The sequence below is a fragment of the Vulpes lagopus genome, chromosome 4 (genome assembly GCF_018345385.1).
Source record: "Vulpes lagopus strain Blue_001 chromosome 4, ASM1834538v1, whole genome shotgun sequence".
In the NCBI taxonomy this organism is placed as follows: Eukaryota; Metazoa; Chordata; class Mammalia; order Carnivora; family Canidae; genus Vulpes; species Vulpes lagopus.
The window spans coordinates 44,836,912-44,855,854 of NC_054827.1; the positions used below are offsets into that span (position 1 = coordinate 44,836,912).

The 18,943-nt window shown below is 46.4% G+C and overlaps 1 protein-coding gene across 6 annotated transcripts in view; it reads right to left on the reverse strand.

The window, feature by feature from the left end:
* Positions 1-18,943, reverse strand: part of ZNF862 (zinc finger protein 862) — a 36,663-nt gene that overhangs the window by 4,021 nt on the left and 13,699 nt on the right. For 2 of the 6 annotated variants that reach the window (XM_041752382.1, XM_041752383.1), the window contains 5 exons: positions 18,311-18,415; positions 15,103-15,800; positions 13,292-13,448; positions 3,561-3,665; positions 593-2,707 (listed from right to left, as the gene is read on the reverse strand). In XM_041752382.1, the coding sequence (XP_041608316.1) occupies positions 593-2,707; positions 3,561-3,665; positions 13,292-13,448; positions 15,103-15,800; positions 18,311-18,415 (3,180 nt within the window). Of the gene's footprint in view, positions 1-592; positions 2,708-3,560; positions 3,666-13,291; positions 13,449-15,102; positions 15,801-17,043; positions 17,290-18,310; positions 18,510-18,943 lie in introns of all 6 variants that reach the window. The other 4 variants (XM_041752384.1, XM_041752385.1, XM_041752386.1 and 1 more) reach the window with 3 other exon arrangements.

The following is an 18,943-nucleotide window of genomic DNA, read 5'->3' on the forward strand; positions in this document are numbered from 1 at the left end:
CTGCTCCCTACTCCAGCCCTCGGGGCTAGTACTCTTCACAGACACCTCCCACCTGGAATGCTCCAACCTTTCTTTACAGCCCCTTGGATCCGCACTGACTTCTTCCCTCCCGAAACAGTCCACCCAGCCCTGCAGAGAACGTGATGTCACTGCCCTAGCTTGTCCAGTCTCTGGTTATGTCCAGTAGTGGCTTAGGTCTCTAGAGAGTACCACTGGCATCACTTGCCAGATGTTGTGCCCTTTGTAGAAGGAAAACCAAAGCACCATGTGATTAACTTGCCCAAGGTCATACACTAGTTAGCAGAACCAGAATTTGAAACTGGGTGGACTGGCTCTGAAAATTCGTGCTCCTGGCCTCATGCCCTGCTGCCTGCAGAATGTGTATCCTACCTCCCCGGCCGGATCAGAAGCTCTTGGAGGGTAGGTGTCACGTGTCGAGCACCCATGGGGATACCCGAGACCCCAGACCAAGCCTATGGTGATGGCTGACATTGCCAGACTCTACTAGACTTCAAGGTCAGCATGGGATTGGGAAGACAAGATTCTCTTCCCTTGTTTTTCCCTGTCCAGGAACTCTGTCATACATACTTACTTGCATGGGCTCGGGGTGGCACTTGGGCACACGTGTAGACATGGCTAAAACGCCGGCCTGAGGAGGTCAGGTACCAATGCTGGATGGCAGGCTGGGGGTCATACTCTGTGACCGCCACCCCGTTCACTGCTGTCATCATGAGCATATTGATCACCTCATTGGAGAGCTTGGTCCGCTCATCAGTCCTGATCCGGTTCATGGCACTGAAGCCCCGCTCACAGCAGGAAGTGGAGACGGGCACACAGACCACCACTGCTACGAGCTTGCTTAGCAGGGGGAAACGGTAGTGCTGGGCCAGGGCATTCTTACACAGCATGGAGAATGGGAGGTTCTTGGCGATGGCTTTCAGGCCCAGCCACTCCTCCAGGAGTGCTTCCTCGCTGTACCCGGCAGGGAGGGAAAGCTCAAAGTATCTGGCAAGGGCAAGAATATCATCGTTCCCAAAACTGGCGAGTTCAATCCCACTTGGCCAGGCCATGGTGTCGAACACCTCCATGTTCTTGAGCTGTGGGGGACGGTCCATGTCAAACCTTTGCTGGAGGTACTCAATCCCAGTCAGGATCATTCTTTCCCGGTCTGCCTGGAAGCGCTGCTCTGCCACCTCCATTCTGTCCAGGAAGATGCCGTGGAGCTGCCCATCCTGGAAGCCGGCGTTGAACTCTTCCTCTTTGGGCCCAGCCTGGTGACGGAGGGTCTCCAGGGCGACATAGGCCCGTCCCAGTGTGGAGTTCACCTCTGTAATCAGTACGATGTCCTTCTGGCACACCTCAGACAGAGGCCTGTAGATGCTCAGGAAGTCCAAAAGGAAGTGGCAGAACTTGACGAAATGGAAGCTTTTCATCAGCTTCAGCATGCCTTTGGCCCTGTGCCCGGTCTGGCCCCCTGCGTCCGCCACGCCCTGGAGGTGCCGGGCCAGGGCAGGCCAGCTCACGATGAGCGCGTTCAACGTGCGCCTCTTGCTGGCCACCCACCTGACAGCATTCAGGTCCTTTAGGCGGATGATTTCCTGCTCCAGTGGAGCCGCGCCTTCCTGCAGCTCATTCAGCCTTTTATTTGAGGACTGATAAAACTTGAAGACAGTTCTAATGTGCCGGTCACACTTCTTCACCAGATCGATGCCCCCGCAAGCATCTACCACGGCCAGGTGCAGCCGATGGGCGACACAGTGGATGGGTAGCAGCTGGGGGATGACCTCCTGGAACTTCTCCACCAGACCTCCTCTGCAGCTCAGCATGGTTGAGCCATCAGTTCCCAGACCCACGACCCACCCAGGCTTCCGGAAAGGGATGTCCAGTTCATCTAGGGCAGAGATGATGGTCTCGAAGTACCCATCCACTGTCTCACTGTAGAGAGGAGCCAAAGTGATGTATGACTCTTTCACCTCCATCCCCTTAAAGTAGCGGATATAAATCCCCACGCAGGACTGGTCGGAGGCATCTGTGGAACTGTCCAACAACACACTCACGCAAGGGGAGTTTCGGATGTCCTCGAGGATCTCCTTCTTCAGAGTCTCAGAGATGTACTTGATGAACTGAGTACATGCGGTGCGATTTCGGTACTTGCCCAGGATCATGGTCCCGGTGCTTTGGAGGAGTTGCAGGATCTTCTCAAAGTCATTTAGAGGCCGCGAGTGGTAGGCAATGGAGTAGGCGGCATTGAAGAAGTGCTCCATGTTCGCCATCAGGTCACTGGAGATCTCTGGGACTAGCGCAGCCTGTAGGGAGTCTTCCTTGATTTCAACAGTGTTGACACAGAGCTTGTGTGCTTTGCTGACCTCGTGGTATTTTAAAGTCTCCACTTTAAAAGGCCCCGTGTAACCTCGGACTAACCGGGATGATTTGTCATGGAGACTAGGTCTTTCTTTGCAAGCTGAGCAGAAAAGCTTGGTCTCCTTTGGGTCAATTACTAACCATGGGAATTGCCCAAACCATGATCTCTGAATTGAACGGGGTCTGTAAGTCCTCTTGATTTTCCTAGGTCCATCTACTTCGACTTCACAAAGGCTGGAATTGCAGTAGGACCTACATGTCTCCATAGAAGGAGCTAGAAGCACTGCAGAGTCTACAGCCAAGGCTTGTGTGTCTGCCTCTCTTATGGCCACCATCTTCTTCTTCCCTTTGGAGCAAATAAAAATGTGCTTGGTTATGCTGCTATAACTCTTCAGGCTCCTATCAGTTAAGACATCCCAATTTACTGAGTATCCCTTATGCAAAGCAGAGATGAATGTGATCCACCTTTCTAGAGATCATTAGTGACTTCTCTTCACACTCTTCCCTATTATTATCTACGCAAGTTAGCCTGCTCCCTAAGAGATGTGTGCTAATCCTCGTGGGCTCTTTAGCCAGCCTCCCCATCTCTATCCACACAGCTACCCTGGGATCATGTGACACCAGATGCTAATAAGCCTAAGTAGCCACCTTGGCCATGGATGCTATTGGATAAACAGGTGACTTTAATCCTCTTTCAAGGCAGCACAAAGAAATGAGGTTAAACATCCAAGTCTTCTTATAGGGCTTAGAAAGAAGGGAAGTAGAACAGTACACACAGCAGCTACTAGCCAGTAAGCCCTTGGCTAATACACAGAACAGTGACCTCTCATAGACCAGGGGTGCTGCCACTAAACACCAGAGGAGGAGAGGACAAGGGCAGCTCACAGGCCTGCAGGTCACACAGCAACTCACAACCGGAGCCTCCTGCACGCCTCCCTGCCAGCTCTGCCACGGATCCTGCTAGCACTTCCACTCATCAAAGCACCCTGTTTTTCCCCATACTGTCCCCATTTCCCAGTTTATTCGACACTTGGAGGGCAGAGTTAATTTCTTATTCATCTTTGTCTAGCAGAGCCTGATACAAGGCCTGGTGCACAACAGGACGGGGGACAGGGATGACTGAGTGAACACTGTGCAGCTTGCCATGGCCACATGGGCCCCAGGATGTGCCCCTCAGAACTCAGTAGGTCAAGACTCACCTGGAGGACGACCTTGCCCCCACCGTGGCCCATCTGGATCCTTGATCCAGGGTGCAGCTCGACGTTCCAATTTTAAGATCAAGTCTGGTTTGGCGGCAGCTGGCCCTAGGGACAGAGTCACACTGAGGCCACTGCTATGGACCATCAAGTTAAGTATCCTGCCTGAAGCTATTCAAGGAAACTGAAACATTCAGGGATGCCTCTGGGTCTGTCTCTTAATAAAGTCTATTCAGCTAGAGCTGTGATGAAAACATACCTATCTTGCGTGCCAATCTATTCTTAAAACCCAAGAAGCAGTCAGATTCAGGTGTATCCATGAGCTAGGAGAAGTCACGTCCTTGGCTCTGTGGGCCAGCCATGGGAGCCAGGAGTAGGAGTCAGCTAAAGGCATCTGGAGGGAAGGTGGGCATGGGAGGAAACACGGGATGCAAGAGGAGGAGGGGACAGAGGTGATGAAGAAAGTCACACGAGAAGTGGAAGATGGCGACTGGCTGGCACCATATGCTGTGCCCAGTGCCCCTAGAACCACCATGGCTGGCCATGGGGTAAGTGTCTGACTGCACGGGTTAGTTCCAGGGGCACTTAAAAGGCCCCTTAAAAATGTCCACCACCTACAATGGAACCTTCAATCTGACTCGAGGAGACTCCTGCCTTTGGGTTAAGCACTGCCCTTTATTTAAGACATGAATATTCTCAGGGATATGAAGAGAAATTGCTTTCTTGATTTAAAATAAAATCCATTAAAATAAAATAAAATCCCTTAACATTGGTTTACATGCTTGGGTATGTGTGTGAATGTGTGCATAAACTTTCTTTGGAAGGACACAGGAACAACTGCTAACTGTGGGTGCCTCTGGCGCAATAGTCAGTACTGGCACCCTTCAACTTTTGGGTCACTTGGATACAGTCATTTATTTCTATTTGTTATAGGTGTGTGTATATATCCATATATTTACTAAATCATATTTAATAATATATAATTAAATACATTGTTAAAGTATAGACTGAACACACCCTTCTTAAAACATCTCTAAAACGAGGGCAAAGGAGCAATAATAACACAAAGAAATGTTAATATGTTTTTAGAAGGAAAAGAGACAAAGTCGCAAAACAAACAGAGCTGAACACCAAATGCTGGCAAAGGGGGCAGCAAGGAGAAAGAAGAGAGTCTGACTGCAGAATCCCCAAAAGGCTGGAGACGGGAGCCCTAGGCAGAAGGTGGGTAAGGGAGTGGGTAAGGAACAGGTGGAAAGGACAAGTGTGCAGTCTGCCGATACCACTCGAGCCCGGGGCCTCTCACCTCCCCAGGGAACTGGAGAACACCGTCATGCTTACCCACCTTCACCCAAGGAGGAAAATGGAGATTTAGTTAGAAAAACTGAACCAGAAAGTTCCAGACCCAGGGATAGTAGGGATAGTGGAAGAGGAAGAAGTGTTGCAGGGATGAAGGGTCTATGTTCTGAAAGCTACCATACTCAGATCCAAGAACATAGGCTCGGCTCCTGGCCCTAAGCAGGGCACTTGGGCGAGTCTTCCTTGAAGAAACAGAGTTGACCCCCTCTACCCCCTCCTGCCCCAAAGGCCCTGGGACACTGACTTTGCAGGCTCTTCAGTGAGACTGGCAGTGAAAGCTACCGCGTGATGAGCACCAGCCATACACAGAGCTGCCAGCCAGGTTCCTCAAAGCTTTACTCTTAAACCTGAATGAACAGCAGGATATTTAATTAAGACAAGCCTCTAATATGAAACCAGTAGGAAAAGGGATCAGAGGAACTAAAGAAACCACAGTGAACAAAGCGGAACTCCAGAACACCAGAATTCACGTTCCCAGATAGAAAAGCTGTGAAAGTCATCTGCAAAAGGAGCAATAAGGGCTTTTACAGTAAAAATAAGATAGAAGAAGGGTGCCTGGGTGGCTCAGTCAGCTAGGCTTCAGACTCTTGGTTTTGGCTCAGGTCGTGATCTTGGGGTCGTGGGATCAAGCCTTGTGTGGGGCTCTGTGCTCAGGGCAGAATCTGCTGGAGGTTATCCCCCTCTCCCTCTGCTCCTCCCCCAGCTCTCTCTCTCTCTCTCTCAAATAAATAAATCTTTAAAAAAAATGATAGAAGAAATTAGAACATTCAACAGACTTGTTAGAAAAAAACTTGAGAAAATCTCCAAGAAAGTAAAACAAAAAAGAGAAGCAGAAAATAGAAGAAGAAAAAAATAAAATAGAATCAGAGGCTCAATTTAGGAAGTCCAGTATATAACTAATAAGACTTTCTGGAAGAAAGAAAAGAGAAAATCGATAGGAAGAAATCCAATAAGAACATTTCCCCAAACTGGAAAACGTGAATTTTCTCATGGAAAGGAAGCAGTGGATGCCCAGGACGAGAGTGAAAAATTGCTGATGTTGTTAAACAGTTCAGAACACTGGACTAGATCTTAAAATCTTTCAGAGAAGAAAAAAATAGGCTGTGTTCAAAGATTTAGTTATAAAAAGGTGTTTATATTTCTCATCAGCACCAGTAAATCCTAAAGGCAATGCTTTCAAAATACTGAGGAAAACTATTCCCAACCTAGAATTATATGCCCATCCAAGCTTCCAACTATAAGGGCATGTCCTCCCGTGCACCCTGTCTGGGGAAGTTACTGGAAGATGACCTCCAACAAAAGGAAGATGTAAACTTGGAGGAAGGGATGGAGCCAGGGGAGGGGAGTGGGACAAAGGAAAGTGTGGGACCACAGCTGTGCAGGTCCAGAGCATAACCAGTTCAGACAGAGCAGGAGAAGGGGAGACCCAATAACAAACATCCCCAGAAAAAGACTGAAACTGATCCATCAGGGGATGTCCGATCATGAGGAAGAGACTCTCAGAAGGGTTATTATAATTACATGGCAGAGCTGGAGAAGAATCATTGAGTACAGAAAATCAGTAAAATAAAAAATAAGAAAATATTTCAATTCCAGAGGAGGATAGAGACTCCTACAACAAAGGAAAATCATTATACTATGCTACTCTGATCAAAAATAAGTAATGTGTCATCAATAATTAGGCAAATAATTTATCCTGAACTAATCAAGAAAGTGTGATGTACTTGTTCTGAGAGGGTGGAGGGACAGAGTGGGGGCCCGGGGTGGTGGATAAGGGCTGGGCCTGCATCTTCCATGACAGAAATAAAAAGAGAATCCATCTAAAATCAACAAATAAAGAATAGCAATAAACATATGCAACAGAACATGGAAGTGTGAGTCTGCCTGCCTGTTTTGGTTTAAGGTCCAAAAAGGTAGGAGCCAACTGTCCCTCCTCCCAAAGCCAGACCACCGAGGCCTGACTAGGTAAAGAGGGTGGCTGAAACACTAGGCTGTGACCCAAGCCCTCGGAGCGCTGGGAGTGAAGAGGTCAGGAAGCTATTAGGGATATTTTTGGAAAGATATGTTAGGTGTATTGTGAGCCCGATGGGGAGGGCTGGAGTGGGCTACTTTTCCCTGATCTTAAGCCTAACGGGAATGACATCCTGACCATAATCCACTGGGCTCTGGGGATCCTCCTGAATCCAGGCCTGGAAAATACTAAAGGCAGAATCTGACTGATGGGTTCTTCCATGGTGGCCACGTCAGAAACAGCCTACATTCCAGGGTTTGTCAGAGCAAAGGACACATGTTTTCCGTGGTCCACATGTGGCCCCTGAGGGAAAGAAAAGAAGCCTGGAGCCACCTCAAAGGCCTCTGCCCCTGACTGTGTGTTGGCAGCCCAAGAACAAGCCCACATGGGGCTGACTGCCAAAGCAGACATTCACCCCTATAGAGGGGACTGTAGTGAGTGGTGGTGGTGGGGGAGCGTAGAACCCACAAACTCACCCAGACAATCAGCTTTCTACTATCCCAGCCACAAGTGGATGCCAGGATGCCATTGGCTGTGCCTCTCCTCCCCACTCACCTGCCACTGTTCCCACCCAGGACACAGCAGAAGTCCTAGAACAAGCTGGGGGTAGGAGGAGAGTGCCCTTCTTCCTACCACCAGGTTCCAGATTCCAGACCTGGGGCAGGCGCAGGTAGAAGAGGTGAGAAATGTAAGCTTTAGATGAAGTCCAGTTTTCTTACTACTACACAAAGACTATACTTTTGTTTCCTAATTTGGGGGGAGAGTATATATTTTTATATTATTTAAAACTTATTTAAAAGTTTCAATAATAACACGAGGAACTCCAATCACTTACATTTTGTCCCATTGCTGTATCAGGCCGATGTGTTCATGTGCCCTGCCCCTCCTCCCTTTATGTATGTGTATGAATAACATATAAATAATATACATGCAATATTTTTCTGAACCATTGAGAGTAAATTGCTTCCATACCCCCTTTATCCCTAAATTCTTCTATGCGTATCACTCAAGAGAGAGGACATTCTCTTCTGGGGTAGGTGGAATTCTAACATGAGCTCCAGTGGCCCTGGCCCTTCCTCATCCCTGCTCCCTGTGCTGTGAGTGGAACCTACGACCTGACATCACACTCATGATTATGTGACATTACATGGCAAAAGAGAGGCCATCTGGATGACTTCACCTGACTGTGCCCTTTAAAAGCAGAGTCAGTTGGCTTCAAAGCACCAGCAGGGTTTGACACACTGCTGCCAGCCTGAGGATGGAGAAGGCCACGTGGAAGGGACTGAAGAGCAGCCTGTAGAAGCTGAGAACAATCCCTGGTGGAAAACCAGTAAGCAAATGGAGATTGCAGTCCTACAACTGAAAGGAACTGAATTCTGCCAATGACCTAAATGCGGTTGGCAGTGATTCTTCCCAGAGCTTCCTGGAGGCAGGCCAGCCTGATAGACACCCTGACTTTGGCTACGTGAGAACCCAGCTGAGCCCATCAGGACTTCTGCCCTCCAGAACTGCAAGGCAATAAATGAGTTAAAAATTTAGCCACTATATTTGTGATAATTTATTGTGTGGAACTGATTTCACCTACCTAAAGAAAAAACAGAACGAGGCCACAGCTTGAATAGAGCCCCAGATCAAATACTCATAATCACACAGTCAAATCCTAAAACGCCCATGTTTCTCCTACTGGGGACACTGGCCTTAAACAAAACTTAAGCTATCTTCATAACAGTGTGATCTTACTATAGCATCTAAGCCAGTCGGCTACGTGCAAGAAACCTCACCCAGTGCTCCTACCCTAAAAAATAATGTATGTTTTTAGTAACCTATCACAATTTTTTTAAAAAACCCAAAGTACTCCCTCATTCATATTTTATAAGCTGAGCTTTAAATGGTGAAAGCCAAGCTTTAACCACTTTGGATTTGAAGTCTCCCTGTTTGTGAATAGTTCCTTTCTTGCTCAATATAGTATTTGTATCAAGTAAAGCTCTCTGAATTTTCTTTTGACAACCCAAGGGATGAGGAAAAAAAGCTGCACAGAGCTGATCCAAACATGTAGTGATGGAGAAGAATAAAGCTGTCTTCTGAGTGTATCCTATGAGGTTCACTCTTTTGAAAATTATGTCTGCGTGGATTTCCTAGAAGTCATGAGGTACGTTACCAGAGGAAGCAGCTAAAAGTCTCTGGGGACGAGGACCCAGAAGCAGAGAAAGGTGGGACGTTTTTGGTTTAAGTCTTGTTAGAACTATGCAGATAAAAGAAGTAATATTTGTAAATATTTGTAAATAATAACTGGAAACACACAGACCAAATATCCCCAAATATATTCGCCTCATTTATATTTTCCTTGGGGATAGGCCACCTTTGCCTGCCACCCCCACCACATTGGCCCCTGGAATACTGTACCCTAACCAGACTTCTTGAAAGCTGTGGCTACAATGTTGCCAAAACCCTTTTCTTTTTGTTCCTTCAGAACTAGTGAGACAGAAGGAAATTGCAAACAGATTTTTCTAAGTCTTAGTAATGAAAAAATGGCAGAGGGGACCTAACTATAGCAAGATCATGCACGCATGCAACGAGCATGTGTGCATGCAAGCGCGCACACACACACACACACACACACACACACCATTCCATAGAAATGGTTTGGCTTACAAAGACAAACTTCTGATCTTCCAGGGTAGCTCCATCCCAAGGTGGGCAGGCCATACCTGTGAACCACTGGGGGACAGCTGCCCTGGGGCCCTACCTTGGTTCTCTTCTAGCTCCCACACTGCCCCCACTTGGAAGCCCTGACATATGGGCCACCATATAGCAGGTGGCCTCCTACACACCGTATGAGCCACCTGAACTACTCATCTCTCACGGAAGGCCCTCCCACTCAGTTTTGGTTTCTACCAAGAGGCATGACTTTTTGCCCCAGCTATGTGAGGTCTAGCTGTATTTGATCACCTGTAGAAAAGGCACTGCCCACTGAAGTGCATGATCTGCCACTTAGCATGTGATGACACTTTTACTCATAAAAACAAGGGCTCCACACAGTCCCTCTATTGGCATGTCTCCTTTTGTTACCGACAAATATTAGTTTCTTAAGAGTGGAATCTAATTGAGTTTTCTTTTTGGGGGAAAGCAAGAGATGTCATCAAATATGGCCAAAGTCTGAAACCAGAATTTAAAGTCTGGAAATAAAAGAATATCAATATAGAATACAGAATATAAAATAGTTCCAAATAAACAAGTCTACACAAGAAAAGGCTGAAACAGGAAAGCATTGAAAACAAAACACAAACCTCTTCTTTTCTACCTAAACAAAGTGACTGTCCTCTGCAGGTTCAATCCTATTGATTGGACAGCTGATGAGGCTGAGGAGGGTGTGACAGGAGTGAACTTACCCTGAAAACATTCCATCTGCTGAAAAGCTTCAGTCTATGCAATTTAACTACCAAACAACTGATGGGAATTAAAGTTCGACTACATCAAATTGAGGCTGTCTTTTTAAGAATGGGTAAAATAATTATAAAATCTAAAAGAACAAACCTACTAGATGTAAACCCCAACAAGAGCAATGGAGGAATTAGCTGGGTTTCCTCAAAGGATCTAAGCAAAAGGAAGTCAACAGGACAAATAACCCCAGGATCATAATGCCCCAGCATCTGAGGTGAGCTGAGCTGCAGCAACATGATCTGATCACCCAGGGCAGCCAGTCCCCTTTCTCCAGGCAGTTCTCATGGAGAGAGGGAGCTAGCAGTGACTTTCACAGAAGGTCTGAAAGAGCCTCGCAAACTAGCAATCTTATGCTAGGGGCCTGGGGATGGGAGCAGAGACTTTTAGAAAATTCTGAAACTGTTTGAATGTTTAAGAAGTCTCACCTTATACTTGGTGTATTATCATTATTACATAAACAATATGATTAGCACAAATCTTGAAACGAAAAGAGATGCAGTCCAAGTGGCAATAAACATCCACAAGCAGGAAGTGTAAGGCACATGCAATGCCCAGAATAGAAAGAATTTCAGTTTCTTCTCCAGCTTCTAGCAAGATGGCTGGGATTCCCAGGTCTGTTTTCTTGTCTGAAAATGCTACTACTACTACCTGCCTGCAAGGTTTGGTTTAAGGATTAGAGAGAATACATATGAAACTCAACACAGGACCCACGCTCAGTACTCATTGACAGCAGAAGCCACTGTTAGGATTTCCAGACGAAAGAATAAAAGAAAGACACAGAAGCTTCCTAAAGCACCCAGGATAAGCAGATGACAGTATTTCAAGATAAAATATAAGAAATATTAAAAATGGATGGGGGATTTTGTTCAAAGGTCAACATAACTTTTCTTGGTGTGATTACGATGGGGTTTTCTTTTTCAAAATCTAAGTTTACTTCAAGAAGTTCTATTTGTAAAAAAAATAATTGAAAAATAGTACCAAATACTATTTGATTTTTCAACTCTTAAATGGTAGAAAATGGTGGATATGAAGTGTGGAAAAAAAAAAAAAAAAAAAAAACACTTACCCAAGCAAAATAGTGCCTGCACTGTGTTTCAGCACTGTTTTACATCCCAGTGATCAGCTCAATGCCCTTTAAAAGGTAATTTTTAAACATACAAATGATTTATGTTTGGCCCCAATTATATTCTGATGGCTCCTTAAAATAAATGCTTTTATACCTCACACATGAAAACTATCAAAATCAGACAGCAGTTAGAGGGTAATCACTGGAGACCTAATTAAGGTCACAAAAGAATCATAAATGCAGTTCTGTTCCTAGATTTCTGTACCCATTTTAGTCCCACAGATGACTGACAAGAACAGCCCCATTCTCTAGAAAGCCTTCCCTGACCCCTGCCTGCAACCCTCAAGCAAAATTGATTGCCCTTCCTCTGATTTTACTTATTGTTCATCCAAACAAAACGTAAGCCAGACTGAACTGTCCCTTATTTCCCCCAGTTAGTGAAGATTTCCCCATTCCAGACTTATATGAGTTAAAAAGAAAATGACCAAATGCTTACATGGAGCGCTGCCAGCCCTGGCTGGCAGAAGACACCCTGTGGTCAATACCACTCACCTATTGCTTTCACTACAACTTTCCACAGGGGCCCCAAGGGCAAAGCATGTTACTACTCTGTGTTCAAGGAAAAGCCAACTTCTTGTAAGTGGGTGCGTATTTCTTAAAAATGAATTTCCCCTTCATTCTCACTGCTTATAAACAGTGCGGGCAGTAGTGATACTCTCTGAAGGCATACTTCGTTTCAAGCACCCTGGGCCTAGGGTCTGATGACAATACCTACACCGTCACAAAGAAACCACTTTTACATCACTTCTGAATGGGGAGCCATACATACATTGCAAACAATAAAAATAAGCACACACCTCAGAAATGTTCAGAAAATAATCCATATCTTAGCTGCACATGGAAGAAGCCCTGGTATAAACCAAGGGCTAGGACATCAATTAAGTCACAAATATTCTTAGTTTTCATTCTGCAGAAGTCACGATGCAGATTGCTGCTGTATTCCTGAGTCGTGTACAGCAGCCTCCTCTGTAAGGCTGCTGTTCGTGGATACACTAGGTAAGTAAAGAGCTTTCTAGGATGAAAAGTTGTTTTCCACTTTTTGGTGCCCTAAGAACCTGGGGTATCTGATGGAAACAGCAGGCAAAGAGATCAAGAGGCAGATGTAAGAGATGGCACTCTTCTGAGAAGGTAATGAGCACTATCATGTTCATCTTTCTCCAAGGTCCCCCCTAGTGACAGCTGAGCCAAGACCACTGACCCTTGCTGGCTCCTGGGCACGAGGAAGCAGCCCTGGCATAGATGAAGGAGAGGCACCTCCATGCCTCTGCCCATGCTGTCCCTCCCCCTGTCACATCCAGATGGCCTTCCTTCTCTCTGTCCACCTGTCCTGTCCACCAACTCAGTTAAAACATGTCATACTCTGTAAACTATCCTGATACCTCCCTTCAATGCCCAACAAAATGAAATCACCCTTCTCTAGCAGCCTCTGGGCACCTTTCCTGAACCTCTTTTACAGAGCTTGTGCTATTTTAGAATTTCTTATTCAAGTGTCTATTTCTCCCGAAAACCTGCTAGCCCCTTGAAAGCTAAGAGCTTGCTTCATTTGTGTTCATCTAGTGCATGGGAAGTGTTCAATAACTCTTTGGTGGAGGATGGGTGATGGATGGAGAGATGGATGAAGAGGGGATAAAGTACAGTATCCCAAAGCAGGGAGAGTTCTGAGTTTCAAAAAATAGAATCCCTCTCTGCCTACATACAGGGAGAGGGCAGAAATGGGAAAATGACCACCACAGACGGCTGCCCTTGTGGGTTTCCCATGTCAGACGATGGTGGCGAACAAAGGTCTACATGAATCTTTACCCAGGGAAGCCAACAGCTCATAATTCATCCGCATCACGTCTCTGTACAGCTCCTTCTGCCGCTTGACTAGCATGCCCCACTCCTCCCGGGTGAAATACACCGCCACATCCTCAAACACCACAGGAACCTCCTCAAACAGCCCCTCTTCAGAAGGATCCTGCAACAAAGAGCAGCAGTCACTCAACACGCCTCTTCTGCCAGACACCCAGCGTGGTATTCTCAGGGTCTTTGTCAAGGCCTGTTTCTTTTGGGAGGCTTGCCAAGAGGCGCAGATATAACTCTGAGGAGTTAATGTATCCATCAAAAGTCAAAGAAGCAAATTTGTGAGGCCCCAAGTTAGTAGGTAAAACACAAATGAGCCTCAGTCTGATCCTAGGGTGTCTTAGGAGGAAATAAAAATGCAGTGAAGAACAGAAGCCCTAGCAGAGCCTTACAAATGCACCTTGCCCTCTACAGTCCTAAGGGGGTTCCTTCTATTCATCTATGACTATGCTTCCAGCACCTGCTAAGATGTTCCACTGGGAGAGGAAGGAAGAAGTAGTACAGAAGAACGAGAGATGGTGATATTCAGTGACTTGGTTTACACGTGCCTTATTGCTAAAAGAATTCAAATTACAAATGGCTAGACATATTTTATTAGCTTCTAACACTCAGAAAGAATATGAACATGAAGAGTAATGAACTTTGTCACTTTTCTAGCTTCTGGAAAAATTCAAGCTTACTGACTTTATCTGGGCCCTTATGATGTGAGGTAAGAGGAACACCTGAGCTATTCTCCTTGGAAAACCGGAAGGGTAGTCAAAATGATTTCTAGTATAATCCTGCTTATGTAAAATAGTTGAGAGATGGCAAAGGATCTCATTACTCAAAATTTCAGATAACACAGTTTTCTTATAGCCAACTTTGCAAAGAACTAAGAACTTACAAAGTACCCGTGAGGTGAGAGCTAGAGCTTCAGGACCCGCTGTGCACAGGGAGCAGAGCGGGAGCGCTGGCTGGTGGCCACGCTCTGGCACAGGTCAGCACCACAAGAGCCCTCGGACTTGGGCCATGTCCATCTCCCTGACGCTCTGTGTCCCCCCCATCAAGTTGAGTTCAATTGTACTTGCTCTACCAGCCTCAGAGCAGCATCAAAGACATTACATAAAACAACGTGTTTGTGAGGAAATTTTGCAATGTTTAACAGTGCTGGGTGATTCTGAAGGTACAGTTGAAAAAATCTCTGAAATTAATTATTTCTGGTTGTGTATTATTTATTGAGTTCTATGATTTCTCTAGGTTGTGTATAAAGATTATCATCCTGAACTTAGACGTTTCCCTTATATCCGAAATTGGAATGTTCTGTCCCACTAATTATGTTTTGTTATCCGTGAAAGGAGATGAAAATAATAGGGCTGTTGTCTTAAATAAATGAGATATAATACAGGGCACCTGGGTGGCTTTGTTGGTTAAGTGCCAACTCTTGGTTTTGGCTCAGGTCATGATCTCAAAGTGGTGAGCTGGAGCCCTTCATCAGGCTCCATATTCAGTGTGGAGTCTGCTTGAGATTCTCCCTCTCCCTCTGCTCATCCCCCTATGCGCACTCACGCTGTCTCTGAAATAAATGAATGAATGAATAAATGAGATAACACTAGTAAAGCACATAAAACAGTGCCCGACATACCATAAGCATGCTAGGATACAGAACACACCCTTATAATGTTTGCAGCAGGTATGGCTATTTTAATTTTCCCAACATTGTCATACCACACTATTGTTTCTAGTATGGAACCCTTCCCTTTGAGACATGGCAATCACTACAAGCACATTACCTGGCCGCAGGGTTCAGCAGCGTCATTACACAAAATGGTGACATTTGAAGAGCTGTGTGTATCATCAACAATTTCTTTTTGCCTCAACTCAGAAATGCAGTCTAGATACAATGCTGGAAGTGTTCCATGCCCCCCGGGGTCCTCCAGTTCGGCTCCTGGGCTGGGCAGGAGCTGGGCCATGTTGTCATAGGCTCCCAGAGGTCCTGGGGGGTACAAGATGGGGTAATCTGCCGTGAAGAGGTGCTCCGGGCTGCCCAGTACATCTACAGATTCCTCTCGGATGCTATGGAAACGGTCTGCCCAGATGGGATCCCGAGCTGCCAAGGCACTGACACAGAACAGGTGAGCTTTGCTCTTGGCATGGTATTTGAGAGTCTCCACCTTGAATGGTCCTGTATAACCTTCTATTAATCTTGAACGTTTGTCCCTGACAGATGGGTACTCGCGGCAAGCAGAGCAAAATAGAGCCGTCTGTTCCTCATTCATGACCAACCATGGGAATTGCGCAAACCAAGACTTCTGGATAGAGCGGGGTTTCAAGGGTTTTTTGCTTTTCCCTGCATAGTCTACCGCAGTGTTGCCACACTCTGTGCTGACATGGGACAGGCAAGCTTTCTTCTGCGGTGGCACGTCCTGTCCAGCTTCTCTGGCTGGACTTTGCACATTCCTTTCTTCCATGCAGCCCACCTTGTTTTTCCCTTTGGAGAAAAGAAACCAATGGAATTTGCTCTGAAATCCTATAGTTAGGGCTACTGCAGCTTATGAGCCTCTCGGCTATAGCAAATAGGAAACCTGGAAATGACATGCAAGAGTGGCACAGGCTCTGCTTGGAATTTCTTTCAACCCCCAGCTCCCCAGGCCTACCTCATTTGACCTGGAAGAAAATCACAAGAGCTTTAAGCATCTCCCTCTTTATTAAATTAAATTTAATTAGTTAATTAACTAATTTTAAGATTTTATTTATTTATTTATCCATGAGAGACACAGAGAAAGGCAGAGGCATAGGCAGAGGGAGAAGCAGGTGTCTCGCAGGGAGCCCAATGCGGAACTCGATCCCGCATCCCGGAATCATGACCTGAGCCAAAGGCAGAAGCTCAACCGCTAAGCCACCCAGGCATCCCTTAAATTTAAATTTAAAGGGCAAATATGGCCAAAAATAGATCTCTACAGTTCTAGCTTTGCAAACTAAGATAGTGGCACCACCTTCAGGAGTTCCAACTTATTTATGGATAAGAATGCTGAACTCTGGGCACCTGGGTGGCGCATTCGGTGAAGCATCTGCCTTCGGCTCAGGTCACGATCTTGGGGTCTGTGGATCAGCCCCGCATTGGGTTCCCTGCGGGGAACCTGCTTCTTCCTCTCCCTCTGCCCCTCTCCCTGCTTGTGTGCTCTCTCACTTTTGCTCTCTCTCAAATAATAAATAATAAAAAAAAGAGAATTGAACTTCATAAAATGTCAGTTAAAGAAGGTAATTAAAAACGAAATACTCAAGTCTATGCTCAGCAGGAATCCCCTTCTATGGTAACCCCACTACACGGGCATTTGCACTTTGCTCACGTGTCTTTGGGGCAAGTGAACAACCTACCTTCTGGGTACATGGCTGTGGTCCCCAGAGTCAGCCTTAAGCTGTGATCTATTTTTAAGTAACTTCCCCCTGGGGTTGCTATTCTAGCCCTCCATTTTTTTTTTTTAAGATTTTATTTATTTATCCGTGAGAAACAGAAAGAGAGAGAGAGAGGCAGAGACCCAGGCAGAGGGATACCCCTGCAGGGAGCCCGATGTGGGACTTGATCCCAGGTCTCCAGGATCACATCCTGAGCTGAAGGCAGACGTTTTAACCGCTGAGCCATCCAGGGGTCCCTACTCCAGCCCTCCGGAGAAACACAAGTCGTCTCTGACACCATAGCCCCTCCAAAGATGCGAAAACTCTCACAAACTCACTGCGATTTTTCTTCCTCAAGCTAAACTAGAAGTTTCTTTATTCACTCCTCGGTTGAAACGTGGGTTAGGCAGCGCTGAACTCCTCAAGAGCCATTTCCTATGTACCAACATAAGTGCAGATGCCCGCTGGCCAAGGACTCAACAGTATTTGCTCCAGGCCAACAGACCAGTCTACACAACTGTAGCCAACCCAGGAGCACAAAGTGGCTAATAAGGAGTAAGCGGGTTCAAAATGAAGAGCCAACCCTGGGAAAACAAAATAAAACAATTTAGTATCTCTGAAGCCTTGGGCTTCCTGTAGTCCATCTGAGACAGGTCACAAGAGAGAGCAGATTCCTAGGAGTTGGCTCCTGTAAGAGCTTGTTCTGCCTCCCTTTTCTCCTGCAGCAGGGGCTGCTTAAAATTAAGCAGCATCTCATCTAACGACTAGATGTCATCTGGCCTGGCCCTAGCCAAGCCAGGCTTATCAAAGGAGAAAAGCCAAGATAAATCCCTAGAACTTAGTGGAGATCTGTTCATTCATTCAGCAATTATTTATTGTGCAATTGCTGTGTGCCTGGCATTGTCCTCAGCACTGGGAATATAGCAGTCGGTAAGACAGAGGCATGCCTTTATGGAAGTTAGCATATATAATTATACATCAACATATATTCCCAGGCAGGGGCACAGCGGCTCAGCTGTGCTCAGCAGCTGAGCATCTGCCTTTGGCTCAGGGCGTGATCCCGGGGTCCTGGGATCGAATTCCACATCAGGCTCCTTGCAGTGAGCCTGCTTCTCCCTCTGCCTATGTCTTTGCCTCTCTCTGTGTCTCTCATAAATAAATAAAATCTTTATATAAAAAATACTCTTGGGCAGCCCTGGTGGCTCGGCGGTTTAGCGCCGCCTTTGGCCTGCGGTGTGATCCTGGGGACCTGGGATCGAGTCCCACGTCGGGCTCCCTGCATGGAGCCTGCTTCCTCCTCTGCCTGTGTCTCTACCTCTCCCTCTCTCTCTCTCTGTGTCTGCCATGAATAAATAAATAAAATCTTTAAAAAGAAATATTCTTAGGTAGAAATAAAATAAAGGGAGATGGACACGTGGAACAATGGAGTAATGCTGGAGGAGGTGTGTATATTTCAGATAAGGTCACGGCTGGGGAAGGATAGCATTCATGTGTGAGTTGGCAGAGAACAGGGAGAGGCCAAGGATAAGACAGGAGTCCTGGTGCCCATCTTTCCACTCCTTCTCTCCATCTGGCATCCCTGGTCCTGTGCAGGTCCATACTCACCTGGGTGGTGACTCAGGAGAGTCCTCTGGCCCTGGACATTGCCTAGCCATGGCTCTGGCCCCCGCTCAAACTTATAGAACAGCTCTGGGTTGGCAATAGTTGGTCCTGAGTCAGGAACAGAGAGAAGCACTTATGAAGTCTTGGATCCAGGTCACATCACAACATAAAGGAAGGGTCTTTATGGGACATCCTCTCCACACTGTAAGATCAAGGACACAGGTAGGAGTCTCGATGCTTTAGCATGGTGGTTTGGAAACTCAGATAGAAACTCACATATCCATGAGACCCCTAGAAGAATGGGGGGGGGGGGGTCTAAGCAAATGTAATGAGGCTAAAAAGGTATGAAAACTAGTACTTCAGAACAGAGGCTCATCAACTCAAATGCTGAGAGGGACCAGATACCATAACTGAGGAAACCAGGCCAGGCAAGGAGGCTGTGGTGACCTGTTGGGGGGGAGGGGGGTAGCTGCTGCTTCTCTCCAGGGGAGGCCACCACGTGGAATGCAGGGTCAGTGCTGCCAGACCGTCCTGCTTTTCAAGAGAAACCAGAAATCATAATTCCATGTGAAAACTCCCAGTGTTAAATACTGACAATTTATTTAAATATTGTAAAGAAACTGGGGTGCCTGGCTG